A 13804-nucleotide genomic window follows, 5' to 3' on the forward strand; every position below is an offset into this window, starting at 1 on the left:
ATTATTTTTATATAATAATGAAGTCACCATACAGACATGTAAATTTTTTTTATTTTTTGATAAAATTATTTTTTATTTTTTCTTGAAAATGTTTTAACATTTAGATAAAAATTAAACCACAAATATTAGTGAATATTGATTTTTATTATCTTATCGGTTATTTCAAATAAAACAATTGCGGTTCCTTTTTCTTTTTTTTTTTGGATTAACAATTGCGGTTCCTTTCCCCTTGCATTGATTCCTGTGTGAAATGGGCTTTGTTGAATAATAGAATTTGTTAAATAGCATATAAATTTAATTTTTTTATTGCTAAAGAGATGTAATTCATTTTATATAATTTCAAATATACAAATATGATATGCTTTTCATAATTTTTTTTTCAAAGTATCATACAACCAACAATTATGAAACTAATTTCAAAGAAATTGTCTTCTTTTAAACAATGTTATCTATATATATTTCTAGGAATGATCATTCTTATTGCTTATAAGAATTTAAGTATTATCTTGCAAATAATCTAGTTTTAAAAGCAATGCCACCTAGTCAAGTTCAAATGATGACATCGGTTGATATTGCTTGAACGACATTTTTAAATCACTAAATTATAAATATTCTATTAAAATTTCCATTTTTAGTTTACAGTCCTGTCCATTCCATGAGGAAATAATCTTCACAGGCGATGTTGCTTACATGAGGACAAAAGCGCATTGTTGGGTGATTAAAATTTGTTATCTTGTTAGCATAAAAAATCATTAATTTACTCATAAGTTTACTTGTCCTTCTCATACTTGCACCAAGTATGTATGGATGTATACTATAACTAACTCAATTAAGACAAAATAATTGTGATTTTTTTGCAATTTTATATAAATAAATAAACTTAAAATATAATATATAACAAACTGCATTATTTACAAATTATAAATAACGTGAGCTGCTATCCAAATTTATTGGAAAATACTTGAGGCTTTCTAGTATCATGAAAATGAATCCTCACCTAAAAATTACTCTCTGTTTTTTTAACTACTTTTTGTAGATTAATTCAAGTAAAAACCAAGGACGCAGTTAAATGGCTGGGGATTAAATTTCATACATAGAATTCAATTAAGTCTAAATAAAAAGGAAGGAGGAAGATGATAAATTAAAAGATCCATTTCTATTGTACACTTTATATAATCATAAATAAGTTTTTCTGAAATGTCAAATTTGAGTCATAAAATATATAATCACATAAATAAAGATGTTAAAGGTATCATCGAGATGCCCATCAAACTACAATTGATAATGAATGACAATCCCATATATCAAGAGTTTCAATTAGTTTGAGCAAAAATGATAATTTTTCAGAGTATCAAGTGATAAAATAAAAAATATAAGAAAAAATTAATCTTTTAATCCTCTAACTTTTAAGTCATTTGTGACTCAGTCCCTTAACTATGACTTGCTGTGACTCAATCCTTCAACTATAACTCTTCTATGACTCAATCCCTCAACTTTTGAATCACTTACAAATTAGTCCCTTAACCTTTGTTAATTTTTTTTCATATTAGCTTATATCTCACATCAATGAATAAGAAGAGGATATTTTAAAATAATATATGAACATTTTTTTATCCCTCTTATTTGATAAAAAAATTTAAAAATAAAGATCGAGTTATAGATAAATCAAAAGTTGAGGGATTGAGTTGCAGTGAGTTATAGTTGAGGGACTGAGTTGCAGCAAGTCATAGTTGAATAATTGAGTTACAAGTGAATTAAAAATTAAAGGATGAAAAAATTAATTTTTTTTTAAAATATAATAACAAATCGGTTCTCTGTTTCCTTACTTCATCTAAAATATACCCGAGAGCATCTCAAGAGGATTAAAATTGAGTAGAGCATGAATAGGGCATAATTCCTATTTTTTGTTGAAAGAAAAAATTCCTCAATCTTGAGAGAGAGAGAGATAAGTAGATAACAACATATCCTAATGACATTGAGGCAATGATTGATGGTATTTGGGTGCCAAATCCCCATCATCCCTCACTGTCACGTCATGCATCGTCAAAACAACAAGGCTGCGATGGACGGTGGATGGTGGGACCACGTGGCACGACGGTGGCCCACATAGTGCATGCCAATACACGATTAAGAAGAAAATGAAATAATGAGCAACTTTGGGGCAAAGAACGGAATAGTGAGAGACTAAGACTTCAATGTGGATATGTTAACTTCAATCACTCTTTTAGTCTTCAGGAGTCTTGTTTCTTCGGATAAGGTTTCTCTACTGTTCCCGCTCTCGCCATCTCCCGGGCCCACCATTTCCTCTGCTAGAAAATCATTCCTACGCGAATCTGAAAAATCAATCCAAATTATAAGATAATTTTAAAGCCTCGTGTTCTCCACCAAAATAGTCAATTATTGCTAGATTATTGTTAATGATTTATACTTATTGTTAACTGAATAACTCCATTAATTGATTGACAATTTTGGTACATATTTTTTTAGTTTGAAAATAGATTCTAGTAAGTTTTTGAAACTCAAACTCACCTAAAAATTTTATAATAAAAAAGTTATTTTTTCCTTATTTTTTAAAAGTATAAATTGTTTAAATTAAAGAGTTCAGTGTATTTACACAAACTCGGAGATGATTTACAGGAAGATTTGAAAAAGATACGTTGCTCTATAATTTTTTACTTTATTATTATTGTTATTGTTTTAAAGTTGGTTTTATTATGTTTCCACTAGAAATCAATATCACAAATATTAATATCAATATTAAGTTATTAACTATATTGAATATAAATTTCATAAAAAGTCTTAATCTCATTAAAATAAGCTGTGGTTTATTTTTTAGAATTTAAGGGGCCCACTTATTTAATATTGAACCTAACACATGGCTGGTTTGAAAGTAATAATGATGCGTGAATTATGTATTAGATGTTTGTCAAAAAAAAAAAAAACCTATGAATTAGATGCTGACATGACCGCCATGGGGATCAAAAGTCAATGAATGATAATATAGGACTAGGAGTTAATTTATACTTACTTCAATTACATTCATAAATCAAATTTTTTAAAAAATATTTAATTTTATTTATAAATTATGACATAATTTTAAATAATATTTAAATTTTTTTAAAATTATTTTTTATAAGAGAGAAAAATAGCAGGATATTATTTTTTAAATTTGTTATATAAAGATATATTTAAGATTTTATATACTTTTATTTTTTATATTTTTTTACATTGATATTGATGAGATTGATAGAAATGATTTATAAAGAGGATCAAAGTAATATGTGTGTGTATAAATAATATGTATAAAATTTAAATTTGAATAAATAATCTACTATAAGAAAGTTTGAAGTGCATCCAGCCAACAATAATTTTTTTAAAGAAAATATATATTAGATAAATTTAATACGAAACTAGTTTTTTTTTAAACAAATCTCCTTTTTTTTTTGGGGTCTCTTTTTGAATTTGAGGATTATAAATAAAACTTTTCAGTTGAATGCTAAAAAGCTCTCACTGAAAGTAGCTCATTTGACAAGGTTGTAGGAACTTAAAAACAAAATTAAAAAAAAATGTTTTCAATTATATGCCGCTTTGAAATTCTAATATAATTTTAATTATTATTTTCAATAATTCAATTATATAGTAAGAAATATAATTATATTCTTTAAAATATATTAAGCACATGCTAGAGTTTTTAAAAAGGAGTTGACATATTAATCTTGTTTTCAATGTGTTTTTGTGTTAAAATATTAAACAACAGGCAAAAATGGTTTGAATAATAATATAAAATCATATTTAAAAAAAAAAAAGAAAAAGAAAGCTAAAACGACAATCCCTCTGCTATTGATTCATGCAGGTGTTTCCTAGTCCAGTTTTCAGTGGCAGGGGATAGTCCTTGACGCGGCAAACAAAACTAATTTTAGTGTGTGTCGTTTGTGTGTGCCAACACCTTATGTTTGGTCTCATTTAATATATACTTCCTCCATTAAAAAATATAAAATATTTTTAATTAAATCTCATTTTTAATAAAATAATTAATTATTTTTTAATTAATTTTATCTTTTTATATTTACCTTATTAAATATCCTACAATATATATAAAGTTATTATTTATAGATGCACTTTTGAAAAAAAAATAATGATTACATTTTAAAAAATTATAAATATTTTATATTTTTAAATATTTAATTTTTTAAAAAATACTTTATATTTTTAAATAGATGAAATATATTATTTAATTCACACTCCTTTGATTTAATTTGCCGTGCATTATCATTATGTAAAAGACATCGCGCCGCCGCAAACCTCCAAATGAATCGTGTCATCACAAGCTTAGTATTTTTAATTTTTTTTAAGGGATTGCATACCATTACAATCTTCAATTATAAGTTTAGGAGTAATTTAAAATTTAAAATTTTAAAATATACATTTTAAATAATTAAAATTAAGATAATTTTGTTTCACCATTAAATTTTAACAAACATCTAATAATTTTTTAAAAATTTAGACCTTATATGTAATTTTTACTAAATTTTATTATTTATTCTACCTTCGTTTAGTAAAAATAGTACATTAGACTCTATTTGAATGAATGTTTGTTTAATTTAACATGAGGACAATTTTGTTTATAATTTAAAATATACTTTTTAAAAATTTAAGATTTAATTTATTTTTAAACTTATAGTTCAATATTCAAATTACATATAAACTTTATATGAAGAACCGAAAAGAATTTGAAATAGTTTTACAGACCTAAAAATTCCCCTTAAAGATAAAATTTTCTCTTTGTAAGATGCACAACAAAACATTCATAAAAAACATTTAAAATCCATTAATTAATAATAAAACGGTGCCATTCTTTAAACCGAAACGGAAGCACGCGCTTAATATTTGTGTGGGTAATTAATAAATAATTGTGAATAATGAAGTGATAAAGAAAAGAAAGGAATGGATTAGGATGAAAGTAAAGGGAAAGCGGAATGAGTGGCATCCACAGGGACAAGAAAGTGAAGGCATGAATCAAAGGCTTTGTTAAGTATTCGTACTTCTCTCCTGCCTCCCTCTTTCTCTTTCTTGTTTGGATGACATTTCACTTCATGCTTTCTCGTTCCCTGGGCCCCACTTTTGCTATTTGCGTGTCGTTCTGCTCCTCACTCCCTACGTACACTAATATCATTCCATATCATCGCCCATATTTATAACATTTTATTTAAAGCAAAAATTTTCATACTTAAATATTTATTTTTAATTAAATCAAAATATGTGTGTTTTAATAAATTATTTATTTCATAACAAATTTTATTATTATGTTATGAACACGTTAAAATTTAATTTTTTAATTAATTAAATAAAAATATATTAAATATATAAAATCAGTTACGTAAATCATATCCTTTATTTGATAGTCATTGATATAATATTATTTGCAAACATCATACCTAATTTTTGAAAATGCCCTTGTCTTTTTATAACAGCTTTTTTTCCTTTTTTTTTGTTTTTGTCTGTGAGCACCAAGACTCCAAGGGATTGCCTCGCTTTCAATGAAGATTATCTCTGTCGTGATTGAACCCTCAACCGAGGAAATGTTATTCTTACTATAATCCCTGACCTCAACATCTAACTCACATGCCCTACACTCTCTACCAAGCTAAAAGTTTAGATCTAGATCTATGCAGCTAGTAAATCCCTTCCAATTAAGTTGTTATATATGTAATGTTGTGATTCAAATTTTAACTACTTACTTGAATAATGAGAGGCTATATCACTCATGTCACTTTGAGTTAGTAGCTTTTTCTCATTCTGTGCCTATGATGAAGTATGCAAATGGAAAAGGTAATGTTAGGACATTTCGAATTTTTTTTACATTTACTAACTTTAATAATTTTTTTCAATCTTATAGAAGTAGTTAATAGGGTCTTCTAAAAATGTTTAGAGGAAGTATTGCTGAATTAGAATTTATCATGCCAAGGATTTTATTAATATGCCTAAAGTGTTGCTGAGAGGAAACTATAAATCTACCACCTCACCTCAATTATTAGTAGTAAGGTAGGAATTACAAATTTTATAAGGAAGTGAGTACGCTCAGTCAACTCGAAGGACAATTAAACCTGTGTTTGTTTGGATTAGTATTTGCAAAATCGAAATTCTCCCGAACTAGAGTTGCAGAATAAACTGAAATTTGATTAAAATTTGATCTAATTTGCTTTTTATACATTATATGTTATAGGTTTTAATATGATTGGGTTAAAAAAGTAATTCGAATATATATATAAAATAATTATCCCAGGCAGCTTTTGACCTCTTAAACTCAGTTTGGATCAGCAAAGCAGCACTAACCCAAGCATGCCTTAAATTGATAACATGATATGTGGAAAGAATTGGCTTCTTCCTGTTTCTTTTTTTCCTCTCCACTTCCCATTCTATTCTGCAAATCAAATGTTGCATGGCTAGGATTTAATTATTAGAAGCAATTGATTGTAATGTTTTAAAAACTATACCAAAAAACAAGCTAAAAAATTAGTACATCACATTTTTCATAATTTAATCGGTTAAACCGACGGTTAGACATGTAACATAATAATTAAATAAAAAATAATTGTACACAATGTGTACAAATATATAAAAAATTAAAAATATTGATAATTTCATTTCCTAGACAATAATTATTTAGCCATAACACAATAAGTTTTAATTTACTCACTTTTTTTCATATGTATATTTCTTATTTAATTTATTTATCCTTTTAAAGTAAATGATTTTTTTATTTTATTTATAGTTTGATACATATAACGTAATTGAAAAAAAAATTACGTGCTCAAAAATTTACTATACCAAATTTAAAAGAAGTTGACACTGATTTTTAAAATAAGATGGACATTTTTATCACTACACTGAGAGTACAAAGAAAGAAATGGTTTGAAATGATCCAACCATTATGAGTCACTTCAGATTCTGCCTAACCCAACTAATTAAAACGTCTAAAACAAGCAACCTCTGAAATAATTTCAACTACGAATCAGATATGTGACTTAATTATGAGTGAGTCTTGAAAAAATTTAAAACTTTAATTTAGACCAAAAGGATTAAAGTAAAAATAATTTTAACAATAAAAATATGAAAATAACTTTTATTTGTTAATTTTGTCTGAAATGCATAATCATTATTTATTAATTTTTTTATTTAACTTATTAATTTATTATTATGAGTTATAAATTACATGATTTGACCTGTCATAAACTATAATATCAGTTGTTAATTTGTTAACTTTACTTATTAATTTATAAATATTAATTGTGAGTTACAAGATCTATTAGTAATTCACAATTAATATTAATAAATTAATAAATAAAATTAATAAATTAACATCCAATGTTACTGCTTATCTTACAAACCGACATAATCTATAACTCATATTAGTAAATTAAATAATAAAATAAAAAAATTAATAATTAATTATTTTATATGTAGCAAAAGATTAATAAATAAAAAATACTTTAATTTTTTTTTTTTGATGATTGAAATCATTTCCATTTCCTTCCTCATAAATTGAAGTGAAATTTTAATTTTTTTTTGAGACCTATTAATCATTAAATGATATCTTTGGTACTTAGTTGAAATTCTCTCCAAACTGAACCACGTTTACAGATCACTGTCCAATCAATAGGATGAATGAGGCGGGAGGGCAAGCAATGGGAGGTTGGAGGTTGGAGGTTGTGAAGTCCACGTGTGCGGTCTGTGAAGCCCATGAATCACTGTCCACTACTCGATCCCTCTGCATGCCACGTGGCTCTTTTTACCAACACCAGTCGCCAGCTCTTTCCTTATCAATGTCAATACCACGTTACATGCCACCCCACTCCTCATACACTGTCTAAAAGTCCAAGATTCTCACCATTCACGGGTAGCCAAATCTAACTTGACAAGGATATACACTCAGTTGATTAAGGGAACTAGTGCCCGTAATCATTAATATAATAAGTTTAACCTTAAATATTCATACATAGCGACACATTAAATCTAACAAAAATAACCAATCCTTTATAAACGTGGTGTAGAAAGTTGAATTTTTATTGCAACACGCATCATTGCAATTAATGAAACGATAGATGCACACAATTAAAATAAAAAAAATAGCATGGTCATATAACGTGGCAAGTCTGCAAGTCTTCTCAAATGTTATCTCAGTTAAAACTATTCCCGAATGTAATCTTATAATCTTATACCATACAATATACATCAACTACGTTAAAAAACCATATGATGTTTGCTATGACTGTTAGGATGTTATTAAGAGCTTTCTTAAAATCCGAGATCTTTACCCGATAAAGATTTCTTTTTCTGGGTTATATATATATATATAGAACGGGCTCTCAATCATAGCTTGTTCTTTTATGAAAATCTTTTAAAATGTATGGATTCATCTTGATTAATATTTTGAGATTGATATGAAACATTATAATATATATTTTTAATTCTAAATTAGAAATTTGATCTTTAACTTATAAAATAGAAAATTCATAAAATTATTGTCACTTAACTAATTTTTATAATTTTTTATGTGTATAATATTTTTTGTCATTTAAAATGAAAAGGATCAAGAATTAATAAAATAAAGTTGAGAGATGTTTGATTTAATTGGTTGAGAGAGTTGAATTAATTTATTTTAAGATCTCAAGTTCGTGTTTACATTAACAAAAACAAATAACTCCCAAATGTTTTAAAATATCGAGCGATGAAATGGAAAAAATAATTAACAAAATAAATCTCTTAAATTTAATTTTCACACGAAAAATATTTGGAACTAAATTTGAGTGATGTGGCATCAAAATTGCGCCTTGACAAAAACAACACTTGGATTACTTCTACAGTCTACCAAAGCCGCTTTCTTATAAACACAGCAAATACAGTTCTTATCAAAACAAGTGGAATACGGCTCCATCCATTGGTTATTATTTATTTTATTTTTAAATTCAGACATCCATGGATGGCCTACTTTGCACGAGATTCTCTTGCCCGCATTTATCAAAATTAATTAAAATTAAAACGACCAACTAAAATTAGAGAAAAAGGTACACGGTACATCGTGGAATCCTAAAACTGGAAAACATGCGATTGACTTCTCCTGTCCTCGTAAAACGTCACTGTTCAATTAAACTGGGCGAAATTAGGACTGTTTACAGGATTTTGTTGGGACAATGACAATTGGGTTTTAAAAGTTTTTGATAATTTTTTTTCAAAATAAAAATATTAATATAGATAATTGTAAATTCAAAAATTTCAATTGTAAGTATGCATTTAAATATCAAGCATGATTCTTATACTATAATATGCATTTTTATTTATAACTGTTAGAATAAATATTTAAATTTTTTAAAATTTTTTTATTAATAATATAAATATTATTAATTCAATATTTTAGGATTTAATTTTTATTTTTTTAATGCTAGGTTATGGAAAAACAAACCATGTCCTGATGTAACAAGTCATAAGGTTTTGGCACCCAAGCAGATCATTAAAGATTATTATATATAAATTTTTTTAAAAGGCTTGATAAGTAAACATGTCAGTACATCTTTTTTTTTTCAAAAAAAATGATTAAAAATAATTCTCTAATCTTTTATTACAATATCCTTGACACTCTTTATAGTTTTAAAAAGTAGACGGTGTTTGAATTTAGAGTTAAAAATATAGACAAACCCGACCTTTAAGGGCATGAGTTTTAAAGTTTAATTTTTTATTCTCAACTCCATTTCTAAAGCCTAGCCTTATGTGAAGGATTTAGGGTCGGGCCCGCAAGCCCTTTAAAAAAAATAAAATAAAATAAAATATTATAAATTAATTAAAAATTAAAAAAATCAAAATTTTTATAATTTTTTAGAAATTAAACAATGCACATATAGAAGTCTAGTAATAAAATTTAAATCTTGATAAAAAATAATTCATTTTTTATAAATACACAAATATAGTAATTATAGAAAAATGAAAAATATCAAATTTTTTATACTATACATTGATATTTATTAAATTATATTAAATTAATTTTAGAATAAATTAAAATTAATAATAATATAATGCATGTAAGTCAGGTGAGCATATCATTGGATTTAAACTTGTGTTCCATCAAAAAATAATAATAATAATATAACAGGGTTTGAAGGGTTACCCGAACTGAGTCTTCTTTTATAGGGTTTATCAGGATTAAGCCCTCAAATCCGATTACTTTTAAAAAAATTTATTTTTAAAATTTAAATTTTTATTTAAATAGAATCTCTGAGTTCAACCTTTATTTTCGGCTTGATGAGGTTTGAGCGACAGTGCTCCTATTTATAAAATTAGAATAAATGTTGATTTTGTTAAATTTAGCATTCAAACAGACTGAAAGGAAAGATCTTCCAATATACTTGATGGTTCTGCAGCAATGAAGAATGATGAAGGCAAAAGAAAAATAAAAAAAGAAGAAGAAAGATGTTGACTGTTTACAGGATTTAATGATTTATGCTCAGAGCATCTCACGAGTTTCAGGACTAAAAAAAATTAAAAAGAAAAAAAAAAGCATGTCGCCAGATCTTCAGACTTTACCCCTAAAGTTTAATAAAAATAATAAAAAAATTGGTACCATTAATTTTTTCATTAAGATGTGTGGCATTGAGTTTAAGGCGTCACATGTTTTCGTTGATCAAGTATTAATTGGTAAAAAAGTATATCAAATCGGGCTAGTGATAAATGAATAATATTATTGCCATGAATTTTTGACATCACACGTTAGTGAAAAAAAAAAAAAATTATTAGCCTACATTGATGGTTAGTGTCAAAGCATAATGTACATGTTATGATTAAAAGAATAGAAAGAAATCCCCACATTTAGTGATCTTAGTAAGTTCCTGAGAATTTAGTTAGGAGGTCCCAAATGCGAGATTCATCCCACACTAATTATTTACAACAATGTTATCACATGTTACAATGTTGATCCCAAATATGAGGCGACATGTTTCTGAAACAAAGAGATGACATTTTATCTGCATTATTGAATTTTAAGATGCCATTTATTCATCCATAAATATTTTAAAAGAAAAAAATGCATTTTTTATTTTAACTTAAAAAAAATTGATATGAAGTTAACAATCAACGCTAATGATCTTTAGTTAAACGATAATATTATATGGATTTTAATACTGGACGAAACGAAACTACATCACTCTAATAAAATACGAGTAGAGTACAAAAATCGTAAGAGGGGTGCGCAAGTAATTTGATGTAAAAATATCATCGAAGCAGAAAAGTAGCTGACTGTAGTAGTTAAGCAGAAGAAGCAGCCATACACAACCCTCTCTGGCTCTTCCTTTCTCAGCTTAGCTTACACTATCACGTGGCTTTCCATACTTCTTCACCCACCTTCACGCATGACGCACCTCCGTCTCCTCATTTAATGCCCAATCCTATCCCTTCCTCATTTCTATCCCACCCCACCTCTCTAGATACCTCCACCACCCCTCTACACCGGCGATGGCCGGGACCAACGCCACCGCCTTATCTCACCTTCCCGATGAGATCCTCGCCAACGTATTTGCTGCCGTCTCCGACACTCGCACCCGCAACGCCCTCTCCCTCGTCTGCCAGAGCTTCCGCCGTCTCGAGAGGAAGACCCGCACCTCCCTCACGCTCCGAGGCAACGCGCGTGACCTCCACCTCATCCCTGACTGTTTCAGCTACGTCACCGACCTCGACCTCTCTCTCCTCTCTCCTTGGGGCCACTGCCTCCTCGCCCACCGCCTGCGCGACGCTTTCCCTCGCGTTACTTCGCTCACCGTCTACGTCCGCTCTTCCGCCACGCTCCAGCTTCTGCTTCTCGATCCGTGGCCAGAATTGCGCCACGTCAAGCTCGTCCGTTGGCATCAAAGGCCAGCGTCGACGCCCGGGTCCGATTTCGCCGTATTGTTCGAGAAATGCAAATCACTGTGGTCTTTGGACCTGTCCAGCTTCTACCACTGGACCGAGGATCTCCCTCCTGTTCTGACGGCTAATCCGGTTACGGCTGCCTCGCTAAAGGGGCTGAACCTGCTGACGACGTCGTTTACTGATGGATACAGGTCTTATGAAATCCAGTCCGTCACTGCGGTTTGCCCTAACCTTGAGCACCTTCTGGTGGCTTGTGCCTTCGATCCAAGGTATCTTGGGTATGTTGGAGATGAGACTCTGTTAGCAATAGCTTCCAATTGCTCTAAGCTATCGCTTCTTCATCTTGCTGATACATCTTCATTGGCTAACCGGAGGGGTGATCCTCTCGACGAGGGGTATACTGCAGAGGATGCTAGGATTAGCCGTACAACACTAATTGAGTTGTTTTCTGGGCTCCCTTTGCTTGAAGAGCTGGTGCTAGATATTTGTAAGAATGTGAGAGACAGCAGCTTTGCCTTGGAAGTGCTGAATTCCAAATGCCCCAGGTTGAAGGTACTCAAGTTAGGCCAATTTCACGGGATTTGCTTAGCCATTGGGTCACAGCTCGATGGGATTGCCCTCTGCCAAGGACTTGAATCTTTGTCGATTAAGAATTGCGCAGACTTGACGGACATGGGTTTGATAGAGATTGCCAGGGGTTGCTCAAGATTGGTCAAGTTTGAAGTACAGGGATGCAAGCATATAACGGAAAAAGGGCTGAGGACGATGGCTTGCCTACTTCGCAAGACTCTGATCGATGTTAAGATTTCTTGCTGCTTGAATCTTGATACTGCTGCGTCTCTGAGAGCTTTGGAGCCAATTCGTGATCGGATCGAGCGGCTTCATGTGGATTGTGTGTGGAATGACTTGAAAGAAACTGATAGTCTGGGAAAAACCAACCTTAATTTCGGCCTTAACGGCTTTGATGAACCGTGTTCTTCAACCACTAAGGCTGCTGAAGAATTTGTGGATTATTTTGGGAGTAGTGCAGATATAGAAACAAGCAAGAGGAAGAGGCAGAGATGCAATTACTTAATGGAGGCCAATTGGAGCAACGGTAATGGTTATTGGTGCAACAGCTGGGACAGGTTGAAATACCTTTCCCTTTGGATAGGAGTTGGGGAGCTACTGACTCCATTGCCAGCGGCAGGGCTGGAAGATTGCCCCAACTTGGAAGAGATTCGCATTAGGGTTGAAGGAGATTGCCGAGACCGGCCAAAACTGTCTGAGCATGAATTCGGGCTGAGCATTCTCACATGCTATCCTCAGCTCATAAAGATGCAGTTAGATTGTGGGGAGACAAGGGGTTATGCTCTCACGGCACCTTCTGGGCAGGTGGATTTGAGCCTGTGGGAGAGGTTCTTCCTCAATGGTATTGGCACCTTGACTCTTCAGGAACTTGATTACTGGCCGCCACAAGATGAAGATGTGAACCAAAGGAGCCTATCTCTTCCAGCTGCTGGCTTGCTCCGAGAATGTGACACTCTAAGGAAACTCTTCATTCATGGAACAACCCATGAACATTTCATGAATTTCTTCCTCAAGATACGCAACCTGAGGGATGTGCAGCTGAGGGAGGATTATTATCCAGCACCAGAGAATGACATGAGTACAGAGATGAGAGTGGCTTCATGCAGCCGCTTTGAAGATGCTTTAAATAGTCGTCCATTCTATGATTGACCCACGAAACGCTTGGAAGCAGAGAGAGGGAAGAAGAGATTCTGGCCAAGGTTGTTTGTGTAATGTGCAGTTCATCATAAATATCTTTTTCCTTACAATTTTATCAGTAGCAATGCAAGGTTCTGGCCCAATTGAGTCATGAATATATCCAATCCATACAAATACTAGAAGTAGGTACGTTCTTTATGCACAG

General features: G+C 30.6%; 1 protein-coding gene across 1 annotated transcript; it reads left to right on the forward strand.

Moving 5' to 3' along the window:
• Positions 1-11257: 11257 nt before the first annotated feature.
• Positions 11258-13754, forward strand: LOC129313355 (F-box/LRR-repeat MAX2 homolog A). The gene has a single exon (XM_054956364.1). It carries the CDS (start codon positions 11500-11502, stop codon positions 13609-13611), a length of 2112 nt encoding a protein of 703 aa, XP_054812339.1. The 5' UTR covers positions 11258-11499; the 3' UTR covers positions 13612-13754.
• The last annotated feature ends 50 nt before the right edge of the window (positions 13755-13804 follow it).

Source organism: Prosopis cineraria, unplaced genomic scaffold (genome assembly GCF_029017545.1).
Source record: "Prosopis cineraria cultivar Desert tree isolate PC_DT_omini unplaced genomic scaffold, ASM2901754v1 PC6, whole genome shotgun sequence".
Classification (NCBI taxonomy): domain Eukaryota; kingdom Viridiplantae; phylum Streptophyta; class Magnoliopsida; order Fabales; family Fabaceae; genus Prosopis; species Prosopis cineraria.

What these genes read in the sequence shown, in the direction of transcription:
- LOC129313355 (XM_054956364.1), top strand. Translation starts at nt 11,500, where the DNA reads ATGGCCGGGACCAACGCCACCGCCTTATCTCACCTTCCCGATGAGATC.